At 38.6% G+C, this 23,299-nt stretch overlaps 1 protein-coding gene across 4 annotated transcripts in view; it reads left to right on the top strand.

Annotated features, from left to right (window-relative positions):
- ME2 (malic enzyme 2) overlaps positions 1-23,299 on the top strand; it is a 58,888-nt gene that overhangs the window by 9,003 nt on the left and 26,586 nt on the right. For all 4 annotated transcript variants that reach the window (XM_049620000.1, XM_049619996.1, XM_049619998.1 and 1 more), the window contains exons 3-10: positions 8,422-8,555; positions 12,774-12,923; positions 15,350-15,425; positions 16,518-16,679; positions 16,994-17,097; positions 20,226-20,335; positions 20,437-20,534; positions 21,062-21,175. In XM_049620000.1, the coding sequence (XP_049475957.1) occupies positions 8,422-8,555; positions 12,774-12,923; positions 15,350-15,425; positions 16,518-16,679; positions 16,994-17,097; positions 20,226-20,335; positions 20,437-20,534; positions 21,062-21,175 (948 nt within the window). The remainder of the gene's footprint in view (positions 1-8,421; positions 8,556-12,773; positions 12,924-15,349; positions 15,426-16,517; positions 16,680-16,993; positions 17,098-20,225; positions 20,336-20,436; positions 20,535-21,061; positions 21,176-23,299) is intronic.

Below are 23,299 nucleotides of genomic sequence, written 5' to 3'. Positions count from 1 at the left end.
AAGTATGTTGGTTTTATTTTATTTTTATCCTTACAGAAACTATTTAAAATGTACTGAGGAGATTATAAGAAATTTATAAAATACATTAAGTGGCAAATTAATTTTAAGGAGGAGGGTAGTCTAAAATGCATTACAGTACTTCTGTACAGAAAATAAAATCTAATGCTCTGGCCCTCTGAAATCTCTAAGGTTGGATAGCATCTGTATGGTTATCTCATTGAAAGATCACTTTTGGAAGCCCTGTAAGCATCAGGAAGAGTTATTTTGTTGTGTGTGTTTAAGAAGGAACATAGACTGTGATTCCCAATTTGAAGGTCATGAAGTCCTTGGGGACTTAAAAGAAATCAGGCATGTGCTTCAAACATTGTAGACTAAATGTCTTAAGAGTATGTTGCTGCTGCGATTAATAAAATAGTAATATAAGGCAGTACTGAATTCTTTTAAGATTGTAATCTTTTAACACATCCCAGCGGGGCGCCTGAGTGACTCAGTTAACCATCAAACTTCAGCTCAGGTCACAAAATCAGGGTTCATGGGTTTGAACCCTGCATTGGGCTCTGCACTAAGTCCAGAGCCTGCTTTGAATTCTCTCTCTCTCTGTCTCTATCTCTCTCTCTCTCTCTCTCAAAATAAATAAATAAACTTAAAAAAATAAAAACACATCCCAGAAATTGAAAGGATGAATTGGACAATTAAAAAAATAAATCAAAAAAGATTGTAATCTTTTAAGATTTCTGGAATCACTGTCTACTAAAAGCATGCCTGTTATTATGTCTATAAGACTTTTTCATTGTGGTAAATAGTGTACAATTTACAGTTTTAACCATTTAAAATTGACAGGTCAGTCACATTAAGTACGTTCAGAGTCATGCATCCTTCACCGGAAATGGAAACCCAGAACCCATTCAGCAGTCACTCCCCATTTCCCTTTTCCCCTCCTCAGCCCCTGGCAGCCACTAATCTGTTTTCTCTTCCTATAGATTTGCCTATTCTGGTATGAATATGAAATTCTTTATGAAATTTTTTAAAGTCCTTATACTTAAAAAATTTTTTTATGTTTTTATTTATTTTTTTAATTTTTTTTTAACGTTTATCCATTTTTGAGACAGAGAGAGACAGAGCCTGAACGGGGGAGGGTCAGAGAGAGAGGGAGACACAGAATCTGAAACAGGCTCCAGGCTCTGAGCAGTCAGCACAGAGCCCGACGTGGAGCTCGAACTCACATACCGCGAGATCGTGACCTGAGCCAAAGTCGGACGCTTAACCGACTGAGCCACCCAGGCGCCCCTGTTTTTATTTATTTTTGACAAGAGAGAGACAGAGCATGAGCAGGGGAGGGGTAGAGAGAAAGAGGGAGACACAGAATCCGAAGCAGGCTCCAGGTTCTGAGCTGTCAGCACAGAGCCTGATGCGGGGCTTGAAGTCACAAGCCGTGAGATCATGACCTGAGCTGAAGTTGGAAGCCCAACCAACTGAGCCACCCAGGCGCCCCAAAGTCCTTATACTTTAAATTTCTTTTTTTTTTTTAACGTTTATTTATTTTTGAGACAGAGAAAGACAGAGCATGAATGGGGGAGGAGCAGAGAGAGAGGGAGACACAGAATCGGAAGCAGCCTCCAGGCTCTGGGCCATCAGCCCAGAGCCCGACGTGGGGCTCGAACTCACGGACCGTGAGATGGTGACCTGAGCTGAAGTCGGACACTCAACCGACTGAGCCACCCAGGCACCCCATCCTTATACTTTAAAGGACAGTGAACATCACTGTGCTAGGTTATAAGCAGGACTTTAGGTGTTAATTTGAATTTGGTAGCCATGAAACTTTGGCTCTTCACTTAACCTCTCCAGACCCAAGTCTTCACCCTTAAATCATTAGGTAATATAGCATTTTGAAATGTTCAGAAAGCATTATAAATTTTTTTCACCATGACCAAGTGGGATTTATACCTGGGATGCAGGGCTGGTTCAATATCCTGAAACGTTCAAAAGGCTGTGCAAGTGTAAGATTGGATTTCTCCTTCCATCCTCATGCTCATTTACTTATTTATTATTATTTTTTATCATTTATTTATTATTATTATTATTTATTATTTATTTATTTATTATTATTATTACTTATTTATTATTATTCCTTATTACATGCTATGTATTTACTTATTTATTTTTTAAATTTTACTTGAGAGAGAGAGAGAGAGAGAGATTCACAAGCAGGGGAGGGGCAGAGGGAGAAGGAGAGAGAATCCCAAGCAGATTCCATGCTGTGAGCTCAGAGCCTGACAGGCGGCTCATACCACAGACTGCAAATTCTTGATCTGAGCCAAAAGCAAGAGTCAGATGCTTAACTGACTGATTGGCTAACTTTCTAGATAATTTTTTGAAACTCATCTTTGCATCCTTTGTTGTAGGAAGTTTGCACTTCCCAGTTTTGTACCTGGAGCTCTGGCTTTATGGTTATTAGTTCTGTGAGGGTTTTTGTTTATTTTAACTTCCCCTGGCTATATGTCTAATAGGTAAACTAATTCAAATTTTTATTGTTTGTGTAAATAATAATCATATTATGACTAATGAAAAATTGCATTCCTACTACCCCAGTACATCATCTGTTTTTATTTTGCCAAATCCCCTTAGAAGTATATTTACCTTTAAGATTGTAGTATATAATTTTATATGCCATTTTACTGCTGGGAAGAGTGTATTATAAATAATCTCCATGATGCTTTGTAAGCCTTTTATATATGGCTGCATCATAATTTAGTAGATAGATTTGGAATCATTAAGACTAAAGAGAGACCCCCTTGACTCTTACATGCTGTGTTATCTTCAGTGTAAGGTTATACCTACAGTTTCTTTATCTAGACTGCTGTGGAGAAAAAGGAAAATTCTAAAGCTACTTTAGGCACTGTAAATGCTTTATAAATGTGAGTTACCCCCTCCAGGGGATGTTTTGTAATTTAGTTAGCCATGACCCTATTATTGAATATAATTTTCAATTTTGACATTATGAATCATTAGTTACTAGTTATCAGTTTTATAAGTAGGTATTTGGTAATTTCCTAATCCCTAACAGATTATTCTGATTGTATTTGGAAGGAAAGATATAGAAGGGGCCTTTTATGTCTCCCCAGTGTTTACTTGCAACACTCAAGTCTAGTTAACAGATTTTTATCAATGTTGACTTATGTGAGAAAACTAGGTGTGTCTAAAGGAAAAAGCTCAGGGGATCTTTCAGGATTGGTCAAAGGAGGTACACTTCTACTGTGTTAATTGGCAGGGTATTGCTGTTGCATAGATGAGAAAAGGGCAGACTTGGTGGAACAGGTGGCATTGAGGAATGGAGAGGGAGAGGCTGACTGTTAAAGAACTAATCAAGGCATTCATTTTAAGCTAATGTCGTCTTTGCAGACTTGCTTCACTTATTAATACCAGGCTAGAAAATGTAGGCATTTGATCAACTATTAACGTAAATACTCAACATATAAAAATGTTTTAAATCATTTTAACTTCTACTCTGCATTATAAATAAAATGCTTTTGAGTGTCCCTTAAACCTAGATAAGAGATAGGCAGTGACACCTTGTATAGCCAACTCATTTGTCTTTGGCACTAGGATAGGCACTTTTAAGTGAACTCATTAATTCATTTAAATCTAAAGTTTAGGGTCGGCTAAAGTTTAGGGGAGCCGACTAGCTGGCTCAGTCGGCGGAGCATGTGACTCTTGATCTTGGGATCATGAGTTCGAGCTTCACGCTGGGTGCAGAGATTACTTACTTAAATAAATAAATAATTTTCAAAATAAATGAAGTTTAGCTTTTCCACTTTTGTCTTGTACTAGAGTTGGAAAAGAAAGTAAGAGTGATAGTTTGGGTTTTACATCTTTTATATTTCCCAGCCTTAGGTGAAATCTTACAAGGAGAAACATGAGTTGCAAAGGATTTAGTGATTTAAGTCTTCTCCCTTTTCTCTTTTTCCAATATAGCTGAAGCTTTGTCGGTTTTAGAGATCTTTTTAAAGAGCCAACCTTTGGGTTAACTGATTTATTTTTCCAGTTGTTTTTCTATTTTCTATTTCACTTATTTTTGCTCTAATCTTTAATATTTCCTTCCTCCTTTCTTCAGGTTTAGTTTGCTCTTTCTCTCCCCCCTAGTTTCTTAAGGTAGAAGCTTAGACGATTGATTTGAGATCTTTCTGCCTTTTTAATGTGGGTGTTTACAGCTCTAAATTTCCCTCTAAAGATTGCTTTTGCTGCATTCCCTAAGTCCTAAGTTTTGGTGTGTGTGGTTGTTTGGTTTGGTTTGGTATATGTGTTTCAATTCATCTCAGAATATCTTCTAATTTCCTTTGTGATTTCTTCTTTGATCAGTTAGTCATTTATGAGTTTGTTGTTTAAAATCCAAATATTTGTGAATTCCCCAAATTTCCTTTTATTATTGATTTTTAATCTCATTGCATTATGGTTGGAGATCAGACTTTGGATGATTTCATAAATCCTTTAAAATTTATGGAGACTTATAATTATAGTTTAACATACAGTCCTGGAGAATATTCCATGTGCACTTGTTTTGAAGAATGTTTATCTTGCTGCTGTTGTGTGGAGGGTTCCATACATGTCTGTCAGGTCTAGTTGCTTTATAGTGTTATTCAGGTCTTATATTTTCTTGGCCGATTTTCTGTGTAGGTGTTTTCTCCATTATTGGAAGCGAGGTATTAAAGTCTCCAACTTGTCTTTCTTCCTTGGATCCTGTCAGTTTTTCCTTCAAGTATTCTGAACCTCTTTTACAAATGTATATATGTTTGTAATTGTTATATCTTCTTAATGGATTGACCCTTTTGTCATAATAAAATGTCCTTCTCTAGTAACAGTGTTTATTTCAAAATCTGTTTGGGTTATTGTTTACGTGGTATATCGTGTTCTATCTTTTTACTTTCTACCTAATTGTATTTTTGCTATAGACAGCATAAAGTTGCCAATCCCTGCCTTTTTATTGTAGATTTTAATACATTTACATTATCTAATGGTTGATAAGATACAGTTTAGTCTGCCATTTTGCTATTTGTTTTCTAAATGTCTTTTTTGTCCCTCTGTTCTGCCATTGTTCCCTTCCTTTGTGGTAAATTGATATTTTCAAGTATACCAATCTAATTCCCTTGTCATTTCTTCTACTGCCTTTTCCTGAGTTGTTTTCTTAGTGGTTTGCCCTGGGGATCACAATTATCATCTTTATAACAACTTAGTTCAGTTTGATTCCAACTTAACTTTAATAGTACACAAAAGCTGTTGCTGTATAGTTCTGTCCTTTCCTTCAGTGCTGGTTTGTCATCCAAAGCATGTGCTTATGCATTGTGTGATCATCAATACAGATTTATATTTATTTCTTTTTTTAAAACATTTTTAAAATTTTATTTTAGAGAGCACGAGGAAGAGGGGCAGAGAGGGAGAGAGACAGAGTGTCCTAAGCAGGCTCCAAGTTCAGTGCAGAGCCCAGTGTGGGGCTCAGTCCCACGACCATGAGATCAGGACCTGAACCGAAATCAAGAGTTGGATGGTCAACTGACTGAGCCACCCAGGAGCCCCTATGTTGACTTTTATATTTACCTGTATGATTATCTTACCCATGTTCTTTATTTCTTCAAGTAGATTTAAGTTACTGTCTAGTGTCTTCATTTTAGCTTAAAGGACTGTCTTTGGTATTTCTTGTGAGACAGGCCTGCTAGCAATGAGTTCTCTATTTTTATTTGAAAATATCTTAATTTTTCCTTCAGTTTTGGATAATTTTGTAAAGACTTAGAAATTCTTGGTTGACACGTTTTTGTTTTGTATTTTTTCTTCCAGCACTTTGAATATGTCATCCTACTGCCTTATGGCCTCTGTGGATTCTGATAAGAAATTAGCTGTTCCTCTTTTTAAGGATCCCCTGTACATGATGAGTCACTTCTCTGTGCTTTCAAGTTTCTTCTTTTGTCCTTGTCTTTCAACAGTTTGAATATGTGTGGCTAGGTATCGATCTCTTTGCGTTTTTTCTGATTGGAGCTGTTGAGTTTCTAGGATATGTGTTTCTTCTAGGGTTCGTGTTTCTCATCAAATTTGAGAAGCGTTTGGCCATTATTTCTTCAAATATCCTTTTGTCCTTTTCTTTCCTTGCCTTCTGGGACTCCTGTTATGCATATGTTGGCACACTTAATAGTGTCCCACCAGTCTCTGAAGCTCTGTTCATATTTACTCATTGATTTTTCTTTCTGTTTCTCAACTGGAGAATCTCAATTGACTTATCTTTAAGTTTGCTGATTCTTTCTTCCACCTGCTCAAATCTGCTGCTTAACCCCTCTGAACTTTATTTTAGTTACTGTACTTCCAATTCCAGAACATCTATGTTTGGTTCTTTTTTATAGTTTCTATTTTTTCAGTGATATTCTGTAGTTAGTGAGGTATCATTCTCTTACTTCCCTTTACTTCTTTAGATGTGGTGTCCTTTAGTTCTTTGAATATATTCAAAATAACTAGAGTCTTTGTTTAATTAGTACAATGTTTGAGCTTCCTCAGGGACAGTTTCTATTAGGTACCCTTTTTCCTGTGTATGAGCCAGACTTTGTCTTTGTGTATGCCTTATAATTTTTGTTGAAAACTGGACATATTAAAGAATGTGGCTGCTCTGGAAACCAGATATTCCTCCCAGGGCTTGTTATGTTGCTGTTGTCTATTTAGTGACATTTCTGAACTAATTTTTTTTCTGCATGTGAAATATAATTGAACTACTTCTTTAAAGTCCTTATTCTTGTTTGTTAGGCCCACTAAAGTCTGCATCATTAGCTAAGTAGTCAACTAATGATTAGACAGAGACTTAAATACCTAAGGGCTCAGTGTACATGTTGGAGTGTGTCTTTAGTGTTCAGGCAGGTTACAACTACACATTAGCCTTTATTTCCTGCTTACATGGAGCCTCCAGGTTAGCCAGAGATGGGAGCTAAGGGCCTTCTCAGATCTTTCTTGGACTTGCCTACAGTTTGTGCATGATGACCTTCTAGATTCTTATGAATATGTCAAGCTTTTCAACCACTGCCCCCACTCCCACCCCATGGACATTTTGTTCTTCAGCTTCTCCTTTTCAGTTTTTTGGTTAGCCTGTTGTTTCCTCAGCTGTTATCTACTGCCTTAGGCAGCCGCCATGTTAAATAATTGCCTCAGATTGTTTTCAGGACACTCTTCTGGAGAAAAAGCTGTTCACACTGGGTGAGCTCCATATAAGGTTAAATAAAGACAGATTTGCAAGTGGGGTCTTCCACTGAAATAATGGCAGCTTTCCTGGGGATGGGGCTGTAGAAAAATCTCCAACCGCTAGACTCTATTTTTCAAAGCGATTATTTCATAGTGATTGCTGTTTTCTAGGCTTCTGTGGAGCTGGGAAGGGAAACATAGGAATAAGGCAAATAAAAATGTCATGAATCCTGCTTTTCTTATGAAAATTCAGCTGCTTCTCTTGAATATAATGTTCCCTGATTGCTGAGGCCTTTGGTTAGTTTCCAGAATTCTGAAAAAGTTTATTCTGGTCATTTGGCCAGTATTCTTGTTGCTTTTATGGATGAAAAGATTTTTGGAAGTCCTTTCTCTGGCGTTTTTACAGACATCACTTTGATAAAAAGAAGTTAACACACAGCTGAATATCAGAAATTGAAAAAGATTTTCATATGACATAGGTTAATTTTTTCCTAAGTATCATTCCCTGCTTGCTCTTTGTCAACTCAGCCTCACTGCTTTCTAGTGGAAGGAGCTTCTGTTATCAGTTTGGTTTGTGTTCTTTTAAGCTATATTCTGTTAATTTCATTTCTAATGTATGTGTGGATCTGTGTATATGATTTATTTTATGGGGGGTTTCTGAATATAACAGTTAACAGTAAATGTGTTTGATTTGAAACTTGCTCTTTTTTTTTTCTTAACTATGGGTCTGGGAGATACTTGTACTACATAATTGGAGATCTGTGTTTTCCATACCAGGAAATACCATAGGTTCCTTAACTGTTCCATAATTCATGGGCTTTTAGTTAGTTTGTAATAGTCAAGAGAACTAGAAACAGTACTATAACGAATCTTTTTTATATGCCTCTTTATGTATGACTATTTCTCTATGATGGCTGTCTAGAAGTAGAATTGCTCTCTTGTAGAGTATGTGCATTAAAATTTAAGAATGTTTTTAAGTTGTCTTCTAAAAAGCTTAAACCTGTTTACATTTCTAGCAATGGTATGTGAGAATAACTCTTTTACCACACCCTCACTGATACTAGAGATGATCAATCTTAAATACTTATGACAGTCTGGGCAAAATGGTATCTTACTTATTTTTTAAAAACTTACATTGAAATTACATTTTGTTGGATAGATAGCACCGTTGCAACCTCAGTAAGCAAAAATTTTTAATCCTTTTCTCCTTTGTAGGGAATGGCGTTTACATTACAAGAACGACAAATGCTTGGTCTCCAAGGACTTCTGCCTCCCAAAATAGAGACACAAGATATTCAAGCTTTACGATTTCATAAAAACTTGAAAAAAATGAATAGTCCTTTGGAAAAGTAAGAGTTGATTAGATGTTTCGTTTTTTTTTTTTTTAAAGGAGATAATTGTTTTAAGTTTATTTTATTATGAGAGAAAGCACAAGTGGGGAAGGGGCAGAAAGCTAGGAGAGAGCGAGAATCCCAAGCAGGTTCCACACCATCAGTGCTGAGCCTGATGCGGGGCTCAAACCCACGAACTGTGAGATCATGACCTGAGCCAAAGTTGGATGCTTAACTGACTGAGCCACCCAGGTGCCTCAGATGTTTGGTTTTTTTATTGATGTCCTGATCAAAAATTGGGAGCATTATGGTATGTAGTCTCAAGATGAAGTTTGCATTTTAGTCAGTTAACTATTATTTTTTTATTTTTTTATTTAAAAAAATTTTTTTTTAACGTTTATTTATTTTTGAGACAGAGAGAGACAGAGCATGAACAGGGGAGGGGCAGAGAGAGAGGGAGACACAGAATCCAAAGCAGGCTCCAGGCTCTGAGCGGTCAGCACAGAGCCCGACGCAGGGCTCGAACTCACGGACCGCGAGATCATGACCTGAGCCGAAGTCGGACACTTAACCGACTGAGCCACCCAGGCGCCCCAACTATTATTTTTATAATGATTATGTTTCCTTTATTTCACTGAATGTTTGTGTTTGCTATTGTAAAAGTTAGCAGAAATCTATTTTTAAGCTTAAAATCACAGAGCATTTCAGACTTGAATGGAATGTTAGAAACAAAAGCTATTATCTGACTTGTATCCTTTCTATTCAACAACTTTTATTAATCATCTACTTTGTGTTTGCCACTGTACTGGCCACTGAGAGTGTAAAGTAGGTAAAAGGTAGGTGACCATATAATATATCATCCAATCCAGAGGAGTGAAAAAGAGGAGTAACTGAAACTGTCCCAGGAAAACTAGAATGTATTGTCACCCCAGTAATACACAGCCCTGCCTTCTAGGAGCTCATCAATAGATATTATACTGTGACGGTCATAGTACTCTATACTACTGTGTGCAGGACAGTGAGAAAAAGGTACATGCAGAGAACATTCTGAAAGCACAAAATAGGGACTCCTAGCCGGATTTGGGGAATCCATTAAAGTTTTCTGGAGGAAGTGATTCCTGAGCTGTGTTTTAAACAGTATATTACACGTGGCAGGCAAAATGAGAAAGAAGGGCAAAATATTATGGGTAGAGGGATCAGTCTGAATGCAGAATTAAAAATATCTTCTGGGTTTGTTAAGTACAGGAGATTATTGTTTGATGACTGGTGAGAGTGGTTTCTCACCAGTAAGTAAAGCAGGACTTGGGGTTAAGGAGGTATATTTCAAGCTAGAAGGAAGTTGAAGGTGTTCACGTTGTGAGGAATGAGCCCAGAAGAAAGGGTAATTGATAGAACAAGATCCCAGAGAACTGAAAGGGGCATAGAGTCAAGTGCAAAGATGGAGAGCACGGGACTGAGTGCAGAGGTAGAAGGCATAAGGTCGAGGACAGAGGTGGAGGCTGACCTTGCACAAGAAAAGTACAGAGGTAGAGGGAATAGGGTCAAGTACAAAGAGAGAACAGTGGGTTGAGTGCAGAGGTAGAGGGTGTAGGGTCGAGGGCAGAGGTAGAGGCTGGCCTTGGACAAGAAAAAAGAACAGGTCATTTTCTGGGGCAAGAGCAAAGATAAATACAGGTACAGTACGGATAAGCTATGCAGGTGGTAGGGCAGAGGTTGTGAGATCTCATCCTGCCTTGTTGACCTTGATTTTCTCTATGATGTCAAATATGGAGGTTGTGGCTAAGATTTAAAAGGGCCAAGGTTGAATAGAGTTGGTGAGGAAAGTGATAAATGTTTAGAATAGCCATTTAGCCAAAGAGTGTAGCTGAACAAGGACAGATTAAAGGGATGGGAAAGCCCTGAAGACTTAGTGGCTTAATCTTGTTTGTATTGATGTCATTCTGCCCAGCAATGTTATTTTTACATGGAAAAGGTGAAATTTAACTTAATTCAGGTTTGGGGTTTGCTGGGCTGGCAAAGATGCTACATTAATTTATTCAGCTAGTATTCATTCAGGGCTGTTATGTGTCAGGCATTGTTTTAAGCTCTAGAACTACAGTAATGAGAAATTCCACCCTTTCCTTCAGGGAGTCCATGGCTGGAAAAGACAGACACTGTGGAAGGGGAGTGCAGTGATAAAGGTACAGGGGTGTTCCAAAATGGTGAAGATTTGTTCAGAGTGAGAGGCTTGATCATGGGATCCAGAGTGGGGAAAGAAGAGGAGCCAGGGAGGAGCTAATAGAGCGGGAGAAAACAGAGGGATCCAGGAGCCAGAGATCTCTCAAAGAACTGGGAAGTGGGGGCAATGGATAGCTAGCCACAGGGGAGAGGGTTGCCTTAGTGGTAATCAGAATTTCTGAGCTGTAGTAGTCCTAGGTGAGGACAAGATCCAGCATGGAGCACTCAGAGGAGGGACCAAACTTAGATGGAGGTGAAAGTGAATCACAAGTGCCTGATAGGTCTCTGCTGTCTGTTTCACAGAGCTACTCAGTCTTGTCTGTTTTCTCCCCTGGACTGAGGAGCAATCTCCTTCCCTTTAACTTCTACCTATTGGTATTATTTCTGCCTGTGGTAGCTGCATAGAAAATACTATTCCTCTTCTAAATAGAATCACTTCTCCCTGATTATTCACCAAATATTTGCACACCAGTTATATTCCACTTACTTTGCTAGTTACTGGAGATACAGAGGTATATAAAGCAGTAGTCCCTAACTCATGATACCATCCAGGCTGGAGGGAAGACAGAGTCAGCAAGTAGAGTGAGAGTTGCAGAGGAGGGAGTAGGGTATTAAGGGATCTGAAAAGAGGAAAATCTGTGTCTGTGTGGTGGGGGAGGGGAACGGGCACCAAGGGAGAGAGTGCCACCTGAGCTGCATTCGGGGAGAGTAAGTAGGGACTATGCATGCATAGGGGGTGTTCAGAAGTTGCGTTGTATGTAGCAACACCAAGGTAAGACATGGGTGTATTTGAGAAACTGAAGTAAGTTCAGTATGAACATGTGGCTGGAAAGTAGGCGCAGGTGTTGCTAACTAGTTTAGAAGCATTAGCCTATTTAATGGGTGTTTGGAAAGCATTCAAAGAGAATAGAAATAATAAGAGTTATTTTTTTGAGAGAAGACTAGATTGGAGCAGGGGAGCAAAACCGTGTGTATACAGACTAGTTAAGAAAGTTCTTGAGGTAGCCCAGGTGAGAAATGATGCTAGCTTGGATGGGGTGAGGGTGGAGAGGGGGAAATAGATATATTTGAAAATTATTTAGTAGGTGGACTCTGTAGGGCTGTTGCTTTATTAGACTAGGGTAAGGTAGAGTGAGAGAGGGAGAAATCAAGAATGGGATCTTGGATTCCCATTTGGTCAGGTGATAACAGGAAGAGAAACAAGTTTGAGTAAAAAGTAATGCATCTGTTTTACACATATTTAATTCAGGGTGACCACTGTTTTTTTTTTTAATAATAAAAGCATCTACGACTTAATATTTTTAAGTTTATTTTTTATAGTAATCTCTACACCCAACATGGGGCTCAGATTCATGACCCCAAGATCAAGAGTTGCATGCTCTTCTGACTGAGCGAGATGCCCCATCACTGTTTTTTTTTTTTTTTCAAGCCAACATTTTCCAGTTTTCTAAACTTTATTCTTGAAAAGCCATTGTTTATATGTGTATATGAGTTGACCATTGCCTTTATGCTACCTCTATGCTTTATATAGACCTGATAATGCCATTAAGCCTATTGGATTATAACTCTACAAGGACAGAGGTCACTTCTTACATCCTGGGAGTCCAAAATAGTGCCTGGCACATAGTATTTAGTAAATATTTGAATGAATGCCACTTTATTTTGCTTCCGTATTTACATGTTAGTCACTTTGAACATTAGTTCCATAAGGATAGTCTTTGCATTTCTAGTTCCTGGTATAGAGCCTGACTCTCAGTAAGGGTTCAGTAAATGTTAGCTGTTGTTTCTGCTGTTCTCCTCCTCCTCTTCTCCTTTGTCATCATCAGCATCTATAATTTAAGTGCATTTTTACTTTTGTTAATCTTTGTCCTGGGTGTTAAACAGTGATAATTCAGGGTTTTGTTTTCTGGCAAGGAAGGGAGTCCTCAGTTTTTGATGTTTGCGTATGACTTTCAAAGGCCAGAACTCTAAGTATAAATGCTGACTGATGTAGACATTATTTACTGTGCTTAATTTCAGATACATCTACATAATGGGAATACAGGAAAGAAATGAAAAATTGTTTTATAGAATTCTGCAAGATGATATCGAAAGTCTGATGCCAATTGTATACACACCAACAGTTGGTCTTGCCTGCTCCCAATATGGACACATCTTTAGAAGACCTAAGTAAGGCTTATTTTTAAAACTATATTTGCAAAGATTATTGTATAGGGAAAATTGCACCCCCTAACCCCTCTTACATTTCTCTTTTATATATGCAGTCTCAGGTCAACCACCTTCCCACCTCACAAAAGCTTAATTTGGACAAAAAGGGATTAATAAAAATCCAGCATGTTGATACCTTTTGTTTTTGTAGAAATAGCAACATTCATTCCTAACCTTCTGCAACTTATTTTGGTTGTTAGAACTGTGCATTTCTGTACCAAAAAAGGGGGGATGTAATCTTAATTTTCATGGCAGATTCTCCAGAATTATCATGAATATCATTTTGATGATCTGCCCAAATTAAGAGATTCTTTCTCTCTCTCTCTCTTTTTTTTTTTAATTTGTGTTGTTTGTTTTTTCTTTTAGAATTTGTACGAATTTTAATTTCAAATAGTTCTGGCACCTCAGCTATTTTAAGTAGAAAGAGTCCTGGAATGGGCATCTACTTAAGTCTTTGAATAAGTCACTTTCTCCTTCTGAATCTGTTTTCATATGAAATAGGGATCCTAGCACCTCTCAGAGAGCAGCTGAGAAGGTCAGATGAGGAACTGATGGGACAATTCTTTACAAATTTTTGATTAATTTGTGTTTTCTTGTCATGTTCCTCTAACCTGTCCTTTTCTTCAGTCCTCACACCTTTCCCATGTCCTGCTTACACGTTGATACAAATGTACAAATTCAGACAGTGCAGGATAGCATTGACCTTCACTCTCCCCTCATCTAGCCTAGTGGCATTCAGACCTTAATGTGCATACAGAACACCTGTGGGACTTAAAATGTTGATCCATGCCAACCTTCCTCTCCTTCCCGTTCCCAAGATTCTGCTGACAAAGAGAAAGGTCTGGAGGTCTGGATTTTAATGACCGTGGTTGGCGATGGTGCTGCATGTATTCCCTGGAAGACCCTTGGAGAACAAGCATTGTCTTGTTCTGTCCTATGTGCTGCCATCAGTTAATGAGTCTTAAGCATTTCTTTTTTTTCTTTTTCTTTTTACATTTATTATTTTTGAGAGACCGAGAGAGACAGAGCACTAGTCAGGGAGGGATAGAGAGAGAGGGAGACACAGAATCCGAAGCAGGCTCCAGTCTGAGCCGTCAGCACAGAGCCCGACGCAGGGCTCAAACTCACAAACCGTGAGATCATGACTCGAGCCGAAGTCAGACGCTTAACTGACTGAGCCATCTAGGAGCCCCAAGTCTTAAGCATTTCTTATGTTAACCCAGCTGTTCAGCTCTTTTACATTTCTTTTTCATTTAGAATAGTGTTTCTCAATCCAGATTAAAGGATTAAGATAAAGTTAAAAAATACTGATGCCTAGGCCCCACCCTAGAGATTCTGATTCATTCAATCTGGAGTTGGGCCTCTGTGTAGGTATTTCATAAAAGCTCTTGCTGTGGTTCTGATGTGTACCCAGCACTCAGAACGGACTCGAAGCATAAAGAGCATGGTTTTTGGGTGAGGACAGGTACTGTGTGTCCATTATGCAGTATAGTGCTGCAGGGGTGTTTTTTTGTTTTTTGTTTTTGCATTGAAGATCATCAGTAAATCTTGGTTGTTTAATTGACCTAAACTCCAGGCCAGTTAAATCAGGATCTCTGGAGGTGGGACCCCTGGCATTTTTTTAAAAAGTTCATCAGACAACTCTGTTAAGCAGCTGTAGTTGAGAAACTGTTTAAACTGATTTGAGATGGGATAGTAATGCCAAAGCTGAGATAGGTACCAATGAGAAAGTTAAGTGTAAGAACCAGTTTGAAGGCACTGGGGACCTGTTGACCCTCACATCTGCCTGACTCATTTTCTACAACCTGTGTTTCTCCCCCATCCCCTTCTCCCTACCTCTCTTCCTTTTTAAAAATCTGGATTATTTATCTCAATTGGATAACAATACGCTGTGTGTTTAAAATAACTTTTCACTTTTTCTTAATGCTTCAAGGACATCCTCTTTTGTGTGAAGTTATTTACTGTAGTTTTCTTCTCTCCCTTCCTGCTGCTTCATATTTCAAATTTTCAGTTTTAGTGAGTTTGAATCAGAGTGTATGTAGCTTTATTATGCTCTCCTGCATTAGTGGTTTATTTTTGTACTGCCTTTTTCTGGAGGTGTCTGGAGTTTATTTGAACATGAGATGTGGAAACATTCCTTCTTGGGTAACACCATCAATTGTATAATAATCATCTTTGTTGCAGCTACCATGTGAGCAATGCAATTACAGTTTGAAATAGTTGAAAATGTTTGAAAATAATCCAGTGTGATTTAGCAAAATCTGCTTGGAAATGATACTGTGTCTTGATGTGTTATTACAATATCTAAATATTCCAATTATGAACAAAAACTTAGTAGAAAGCAAAAAACTGTTGTGAAATGCAAAGGTGTTTTTGTTCTGTTGCAGGGGATTATTTATTTCAATCTCAGACAGAGGTCATGTTAGATCAATTGTGGATAACTGGCCAGAAAATCATGTTAAGGTACTAATAGCACAACCTTCCTCTTCACAATGTATTTTCTTTCTTTGTAAGTTATCTCTGAATTTCCAAGAACAGTTTTCATTGTTGCTCTGATTTACTTTGCATTTACATACATGCAGATTTAGTGCCCTGAGGAGATCAGGATAGTAATACTTACAAAATGGGTGACCAGTACGGAGTTTACCCTGGGAAAGAAATTGGAACTAGTTCACGCTGTGAACCTGTCACTACCACTGGTGTTTCTTGCCTTCTTTTTATTCCTTTTCTGTTTCAATTCATGTTATTGCCGGTAGAGAAAATACCTTAAATGCCATAAAAAACTTTCATTTTGGTGGGTGGTGAGAGGATTTACTACGCCTTTTTTCTTCTAAATCCCAGGTAGATTTAGATCCGTAGCAAATATAAAACTCTTTGAGTTTCAATTGTAATAGATATAAATTTTCATCAGTCTGGCTGTCTTTCATAAAACAAAATCTGATGACGTATTAAGATCTTTTGGTAGGCTTTAGTGCTTATTATAGGCAGTAACCTTACTTGTCTTTATAACATGTCTTCCTCACCAAAATAATCTTTAATGAATAATTATTAGTTGTAGTAATCTAGAAAAAATTTGGTTAGATAATTACTCACAGTATCATCTTAAAACTTGGTAGGTATATTTTGTATTCTAGATCTCCCCTCAGCCCCCACACACTGTTGCTAAGGTTTTTCTTGTTTGGCCTACGTTATTATGTGGGAGTAGCATATTCATTTCTAAACTTGATTTTCTCTTCTGGTTAATCTCTGTCCGAAGTTTGCCTGCCTGTCCCTGGTTTAGTCTTTGTGAAGATATATAAGTTGACTCTCCAGTCAGAAGCATTCTGTTCCTAAACCAAAGACAGAGGAAAATCAGACCTAGTTCATTCTCATTTTTATACCTAGATTCTAAAGTCCTACAGATTTAAGTATGCTTGGTTGGTTTATGTTGGAAGTTAATCAAGAAACAATTTTGTTTTTAAAAGAGTGAAAATATACGAAGAGACTCTTTTTTTCAAATGCTTTAGTACCCCATTTTTGGCAACTTTTAATTTATATGTATTTTTTGTAATTAAGGCCGTTGTGGTGACTGATGGAGAAAGAATTCTGGGTCTTGGAGATCTGGGTGTGTATGGAATGGGGATCCCAGTAGGAAAACTCTGTTTGTATACAGCTTGTGCTGGAATACGGCCTGATAGATGCCTGCCTGTGTGTATTGATGTAGGAACTGATAATCCAGTGAGTAAAACAATTTTTCCCCTTTGATCTTTCTCTCATATTTAAAAAACAAAAGTTTTATTATATTCTTCTTTTGAAGATAATATAAGATGGGAAAATGTTGTGATTAAAGCTAGTCTGTCTTGAACTGTGCTTTTGATATTTATACAGATAACAGTAAATTAAGCCTATTAAGAGATTCTTGAAGAAAATGTAATGAATTTTTAAAAATTACAATAGTAATTTTTTTATTTTGCAATTTTTGCTTTATAGAGTATGTTTAAACTGGTGACGTAACAAAATGATTTTATTTTTACATTTGGTCTATTTTGTAGGCACTCTTAAAAGATCCATTTTACATGGGCTTATATCAGAAAAGAGATCGATCACAGCGCTATGATGACCTGATTGATGAGTTTATGAAAGCCATTACTGACAGGTATTTTGTAAAAGGTTGAGTAAATGGAAGAATCTTTAATTAATAAAAGAAAGGAACCACAGTTTTCTTTTCCTTTATCTCTTTTGAAGATGGGTACAAGGAGATTAAATATTTGAGAATTTGGGTTCTGTTCTGCCTGCTTAGATTCTGATGCTGGTGACACCCTTTATACTCTGCCTTGCTTTCCTGAGTTATCAGACCTGCTGTAGGAAGTCTGTATTCCCTGCTTCTGCCAGACCCTCCTGTCCAGTTCTCCCACCCCTTGGCCTCCGGGCTCACTTGCACCGTTCCTGGGACTCTCGTGCAGCTTTTGTGTTTTAAACTTGCTGATCTGGGGCGCGGGTGGCTCAGCCAGTTGAGCATCAGACTTCAGCTCAGGTCATGATCTCGTGGTTGACAAGTTCGAGCCCTGGGTCGGGCTCTGTGCTGACAACTCAGAACCTGGAGCCTGCTTCGGATTCTGTGTCTCCCTCTCTCTCTGCCCCAACCCTGCTCATTCTCTCTGTCTCTCAAAAATAAATAAATGTTAAAAAATTTTTTTAAATAATTTGCTGATAATTGGGGCTCCTGGGTGGCTCAGTCCGTTAAGCACTTGACTTCAGCTCAAGTCCTGATCTCATGGTTCATGAGTTCGGGCCCAGCATCTGGCTCTCTGCTGTCAGATCTTCTGTCTGCCTCTCTCTCTGACCCTCCCCTACTTGCGCTCTCTCTCTCCCTCTCTTTCCCTCTCAAATAAATAAACATTGAAAAAAGAATAATAAGTTTGCTGACCATTGCTCCTCCTGTCTCTCCACCTCTGCAGCATCTGACCAGGTTTTCTACTCCTTCATCTTTGAAATTCTCTCTTCTCTCGATTACTGAAAGGCTTTCCTAACTTGGTCTTTCTCCCACCTCTTTCTGTCTTTTGTCATCTGTACTGGTTCTTCTTGCTCTCTTCTACTAAGTGGGGATACATTCATAGTTCTTTTCTCTTTCAGTCAGGTAAGCCATGACCTTCAGGCATGTGACTCCTGAACTTACCTCTAGTCCCACCTCTCTCTGAGGCCTGCATTTCTAACATCCCATCTAGACATTTTGTTGCTACTTCATATTTGTGTCCAAAACCACTCCTTCCCTTAGCAAGCTGCCTGTCTTCTCTTTAGCCAGCTTCTATTAATGGCAGCAACATTTACCCTCTGGCCAAAACTTTGCTTTTGCTCTTATCTTTGACTCTTCCCTCCTTCTCCATCAACCCTCTATAGTGTCTGTCGGTCCTCAGACCCAGGTGGTACTACCACGTAAATGCCTCAGAGATACGTCTCCTCTTTTCCATTGCCACAGCCTTTCTGCACATCCTCATCTCTCTCTGGGAGGCTTCTAAACCTTCTTTCAGTTTCTCTCCTCTCCATTTCATCTCCACCTTATCTCTCTGCTACTCTTTTATTATTATTTTTTTAATTTTTTTTTTTTTTTTTTTTTAATTTTTGAGAGAGAGAAAGACAGAGTACAAGGAGGGGAGGGGCAGAGAGAGAGGGAGACACAGAATCTGAAGCAGGCTCCAGGCTCCGAGCTGTCAGCTCAGGGCCCAACGTGGGACCCGAACCCACCAGTGTGGAGATCATAACCTGAGCCGAAGTCGGCCGCTTAACTGACTGAGCCACCCAGGCTCCCTCTGCTAATCTTTTAAAAATGTGCACTTCATCATGTCATTCTTTTGCTTGAAATCTCTCAGTAGTTTCCTGTTGTTTTGGGGTAAAGTTCAAACTCTTTATGATACTAGCCCTGCCCTACCTTTTAAATTGCTAGTACATAGAAGATACTAAAAATTAATGCCTTTCCCTAGTCAAAGTTGACATATCTAAAACTAAACGTTTCATCTGCCCGGAAATTGCCACCTCCTCCCCGTCTCCTCACTTCCCTACCTTGGACAATAAATAGTACCTTCATAGTCATCCAGATTGCTTTGGCATTTTAATGGCGTTTCCCTGACTTCCCAGGTGGCCCTTATCAAGTTCTTTTTTGCTCATTCTGATGTCTTAAAATTGTCCCTTTAACTTCCCGTGGTTTTTCCTTCAGATTCTCTTGTCCTTATACCATAGTAGCCTCCTGGCTGCTTCCTGCTTCTCTGCACACCAGTGTGTGTTACACGTCACTGGCACGTCTGTCCTTCCTAACAGGGGTCTTCCCTTCCCTGCGGCCTTCAGTGATTTTACCTTGGATACACAACAAAGTCCCATTCTCTGATTGTGCATTTAGGATTCTCCCTTATCTGGCCCCAGCCTACCTTAACCAACTTCTCCTTATTCTTTCCTATAAACCCTGAAATATATAGCCTGATTGTTGACAATTCAGGTTCACCAAAACACACTTTGTTTTTCTTCCTACTTCTTTACTTTTTGTTCTTTCAGGGCCCAAATGAAGTCTCCTCGCCTCTTCAAGCCTTCCCTTACCCCACCTCACCAAGATGATTGATGTCTTTTTTTTTTGAATGCCAGTGAACTCGTACAGAAATTATTTTTTTTTAATTATTTTTTTTTAACGTTTATTTATTTTTGAGACAGAGAGAGACAGAGCATGAACAGGGGAGGGGCAGAGAGAGAGGGAGACACAGAATCTGAAACAGGCTCCAGGCTCTGAGCGGTCAGCACAGAGCCCGACATGGGGCACGAACTCACGGACCGTGAGACCATGACCTGAGCCGAAGTCGGATGCTTAACCGATCAAGCCACCCAGGCACCCCCAGAAATTATTTTTTAATTTCTTATTTAATATAAACTCTTCCTTAATATACTCTCCTGTGTTGCTGTTTACCTGCTAGTACAGTGAGAATATACGTGTCAAATAGATACTTTATGAGACTCAGAGGTAAAATCCCTTTCTTTTTAGGAAGTTATTTCATGCTTGTATGTGCTTGGTAACACTTGGATATAGTTTATGCCAGTGACTATCCCATAGGTCCACCTCATGAATTTTTCTGAATGAGTAGTAGATTTCTACATTTCGACTCCACTTTTTCACAGGCTCTCTGAAAATTGCCAGGTGCCCATTTAAGGGATACATTATTTTTAAATGGGATGATAAAGACTATTAGAAAAGCTATCTAATGGTGGTATTTTCAACACAGCCATTATGGGTTTTGTTCTTTTTAGATATGGACAGAACACACTTATTCAGTTTGAAGACTTTGGAAATCATAATGCATTCAGATTCTTGAGAAAATATCGAGAAAAGTATTGCACCTTCAATGATGATATTCAAGGTAAAGCAAAAAGAAAACCTTAGGTTTTTGTCCCCCTACTTTCTTTAAAGGTTTTTAACATGCCCCTTTTTTATTCTAAGAAATCTTTCTTTTCCGCACAGGGACGGCTGCAGTAGCTTTAGCAGGTCTTCTCGCAGCACAAAAAGTTATTGGGAAGTCGTTCTCAGAACACAAAATCTTATTTCTTGGAGCAGGAGAGGTAAGTTTTTGTAAGCTTTTAGAGTTTAAAATCAACATCATCCTTTAGAATTGGCAAATGGGGCATAATGAACTTTTCATTTTGTTGAGATCTTGTGTGAATTGAAGATCTGTATTATAAAGTAGATCATTTAAAATATGATTAGAGGGGCGCCTGGGTGGCTCGGTCGGTTAAGTGTCTGACTTCGGCTCAGGTCATGATCTCACGGTCTGTGGGTTCGAGCCCCGCGTCGGGCTCTGTGCTGACCGCTCAGAGCCTGGAGCCTGTTTCAGATTCTGTGTCTCCCTCTCTCTGTAACCCTCCCCCGTTCATGCTCTGTCTCTCTCTGTCTCAAAAATAGAAAACATTAAAAAAAATTTTTTTTTAATATGATTAGAGAGAATATATAGCAAATCAACTTTTGTGTCGTTTGTTAGAGAAGAATAAACCAAATATTCCTCGTAACACATAATCCTCATATATAAAGTAACTCAAGCATTGTGCCTTACCCTCATCATTAATTTTAAAATTTATATTTTGTTGGACAGGCTGCTCTTGGAATTGCAAATCTCATCGTTATGGCCATGGTAGAAAATGGCCTCTCAGAAGAAGAGGCACAAAAGAAAATTTGGATGGTTGACAAGTTTGGTTTATTATTTAAGGTAAGGTAATTAAATCTTGGAGAAGCAAAAGAATGTTGTTACAATGGTGTTTTTGTTTGATTTTTAAAATATTACCACTTCTTAAAATACTGTATTGCACTGAACTGTCCAGATTGTACCAGTTGGAGACCTTCCAGTATATTCTCAACAGAAATCCTCTCATGTTTTTTTGTTTTTAAGTTTATTTATTTTGAGAGAGGGAAAGAGAGTGCATGCTCGTGAGTGGGGGGAGAACAGAGAGAGAGAGAGGGAGAGAATCCAAGCAGGCTCTACGCTGTCAGCATTGAGCCCAACGTGGGGCTTGATCCCAGGAACTGTGAGATCGTGACCTAAGCTGAAATCAAGATTTGGATGTTTGACTGAGCCACTCAGGTGCCTCCAGTCTACTTTTTGTCTTTTATAAAGACTCTTGCTTTTTATTTAAATCATAATCTCCATGTTGGCATGGACATTTTCTTTCTTGCTTTGTTCTCTGAGTCTTAAGAAAGCAAGTAGCCATACAAATAAGATTGTACTTGACCTTTCTAAAACTAGGCTTTATATGGGAACTCAGAAGTTTCTAATTAAATTGTTAGCAGGACATCTGACATTTGAGCAGAAATTCTTTAACCATTTGGAGATCATAATCCCTTGTAGCAGTCTAACAGATGTCCATGGACGTTTTCTTGAAGCCAGTTCATGGATAATAAGAAGCTTCTATCCCAGATTAATTTAGTATCCTTTGGACCTGCCTGCCTTCCTAGCATTGATTGCCATTTTTAGTAGCTTAAGAAATGCCTTGTATCTTATACTGTGTAACACATTATAATATAGGTAAACTGTTTCATAGTTGAACCTGTCTAGTACACAATGCTATTGTATTTTTGTTATATATAATGACATACCTCAGTTACTTGAAATACACATCTTTGGAGCAAGTTTATTTCCATGTGCTTTGTTTCAGTTCTGAAATCTTTCCTTCTTAATTAGTGCTCACAACTATTCGTACAAAAAATAAAATGAAGCGTATGAATGAAAAGTTTTGAGTGCTTAAATTATACATAATTTTAAATAGTAGTTTAAAATGCAGCAGACGTTGTGGTAAGACTCTACAGGTATTATGTCATTTAATCTTCTCAAAAATTCTGTGAAATTTTACAGATGAGGAAACTGCGGTTTGAAAGGGCAGGTGACTTTTCCAAGGTCATCAATTTAAGTTGTGTGTAAGAGTCGCATCCGAGCAGCCTGTGAGGCCTGTGCTCTTAACCATTGGACTGTGCTGCCTCCCAAGTGAGCTACAGCCACCGTATTTGCTTACATATCAAATACAAGGATTATAAACCTTGTGCTTTTAGAAAGCTGTTGGCAGAATACATATTTTTACTGGTACCCAGTTTGATGCTTCTTTTTGTGGTGTTGGTGTTCACTGATGTTTTGTGATTCTTTTTAATAAACAAGTCAGCTCAAGAATGAATATGGTATTGGTTAGCACCAGTGAGAATCCCTCTATATCCACAAGTTCAAAGTCTATTTTTCTTTTAGGGTGTGTGGATAGCTTGACCTATGTGTAAAACACATAGGTGTCCAGTCTCTCTTGGTGACCCAAACACTGCCCTCCTTATTGAGACTTTGAGAGTTTCCTGTTGAACCCCCATAGTGGAGGGCGAGCACAGGAAGCCACTGTTCTGAAAACCTGGATCTGTTGAGGCTAGATGTCAGTCCTTTAATTAACTTCCCAGCCAACCGATGGCGGTGTGTTGCTTTTCCCAAACCTTGCTAGTTCTTCTCTGGGGCTATTCTGGAATTCTGATGCAAAGTTTCACCTCTGCGGCAGGGTCTTCTCTTTTGCCAGAATAAGGGTATGGATTTCTCAGCCTGGTGGGTTTTTGCGTTCTATGTGTTTTTGCCTGCTTTCAATACTGAGAAATTCTTCAATGTTCTGGTTTGTCAGTGGTACCTCTGGTGGCCTTGTAATACTACTAAGGATTTCATTGTTCTAGTTTTTGGCCTGGGATTCGTGGAGGAAAGCATGTTCCTAATTCAGCCGTCCTGAGCCAGAATTCCCTGTTCCTCTTGCTTCAGAACTCTTGTTAGTACAACTAGTCCATGATGCCTAGATTCCTAAAAGCTCTGAAACCCCAAAGT

Source organism: Panthera uncia, assembly GCF_023721935.1.
Source record: "Panthera uncia isolate 11264 chromosome D3 unlocalized genomic scaffold, Puncia_PCG_1.0 HiC_scaffold_8, whole genome shotgun sequence".
NCBI lineage: Eukaryota > Metazoa > Chordata > Mammalia > Carnivora > Felidae > Panthera > Panthera uncia.
The sequence above is the reverse complement of the archived record's forward strand: the minus strand, read 5'-3'. Positions and strand labels throughout refer to the sequence as shown.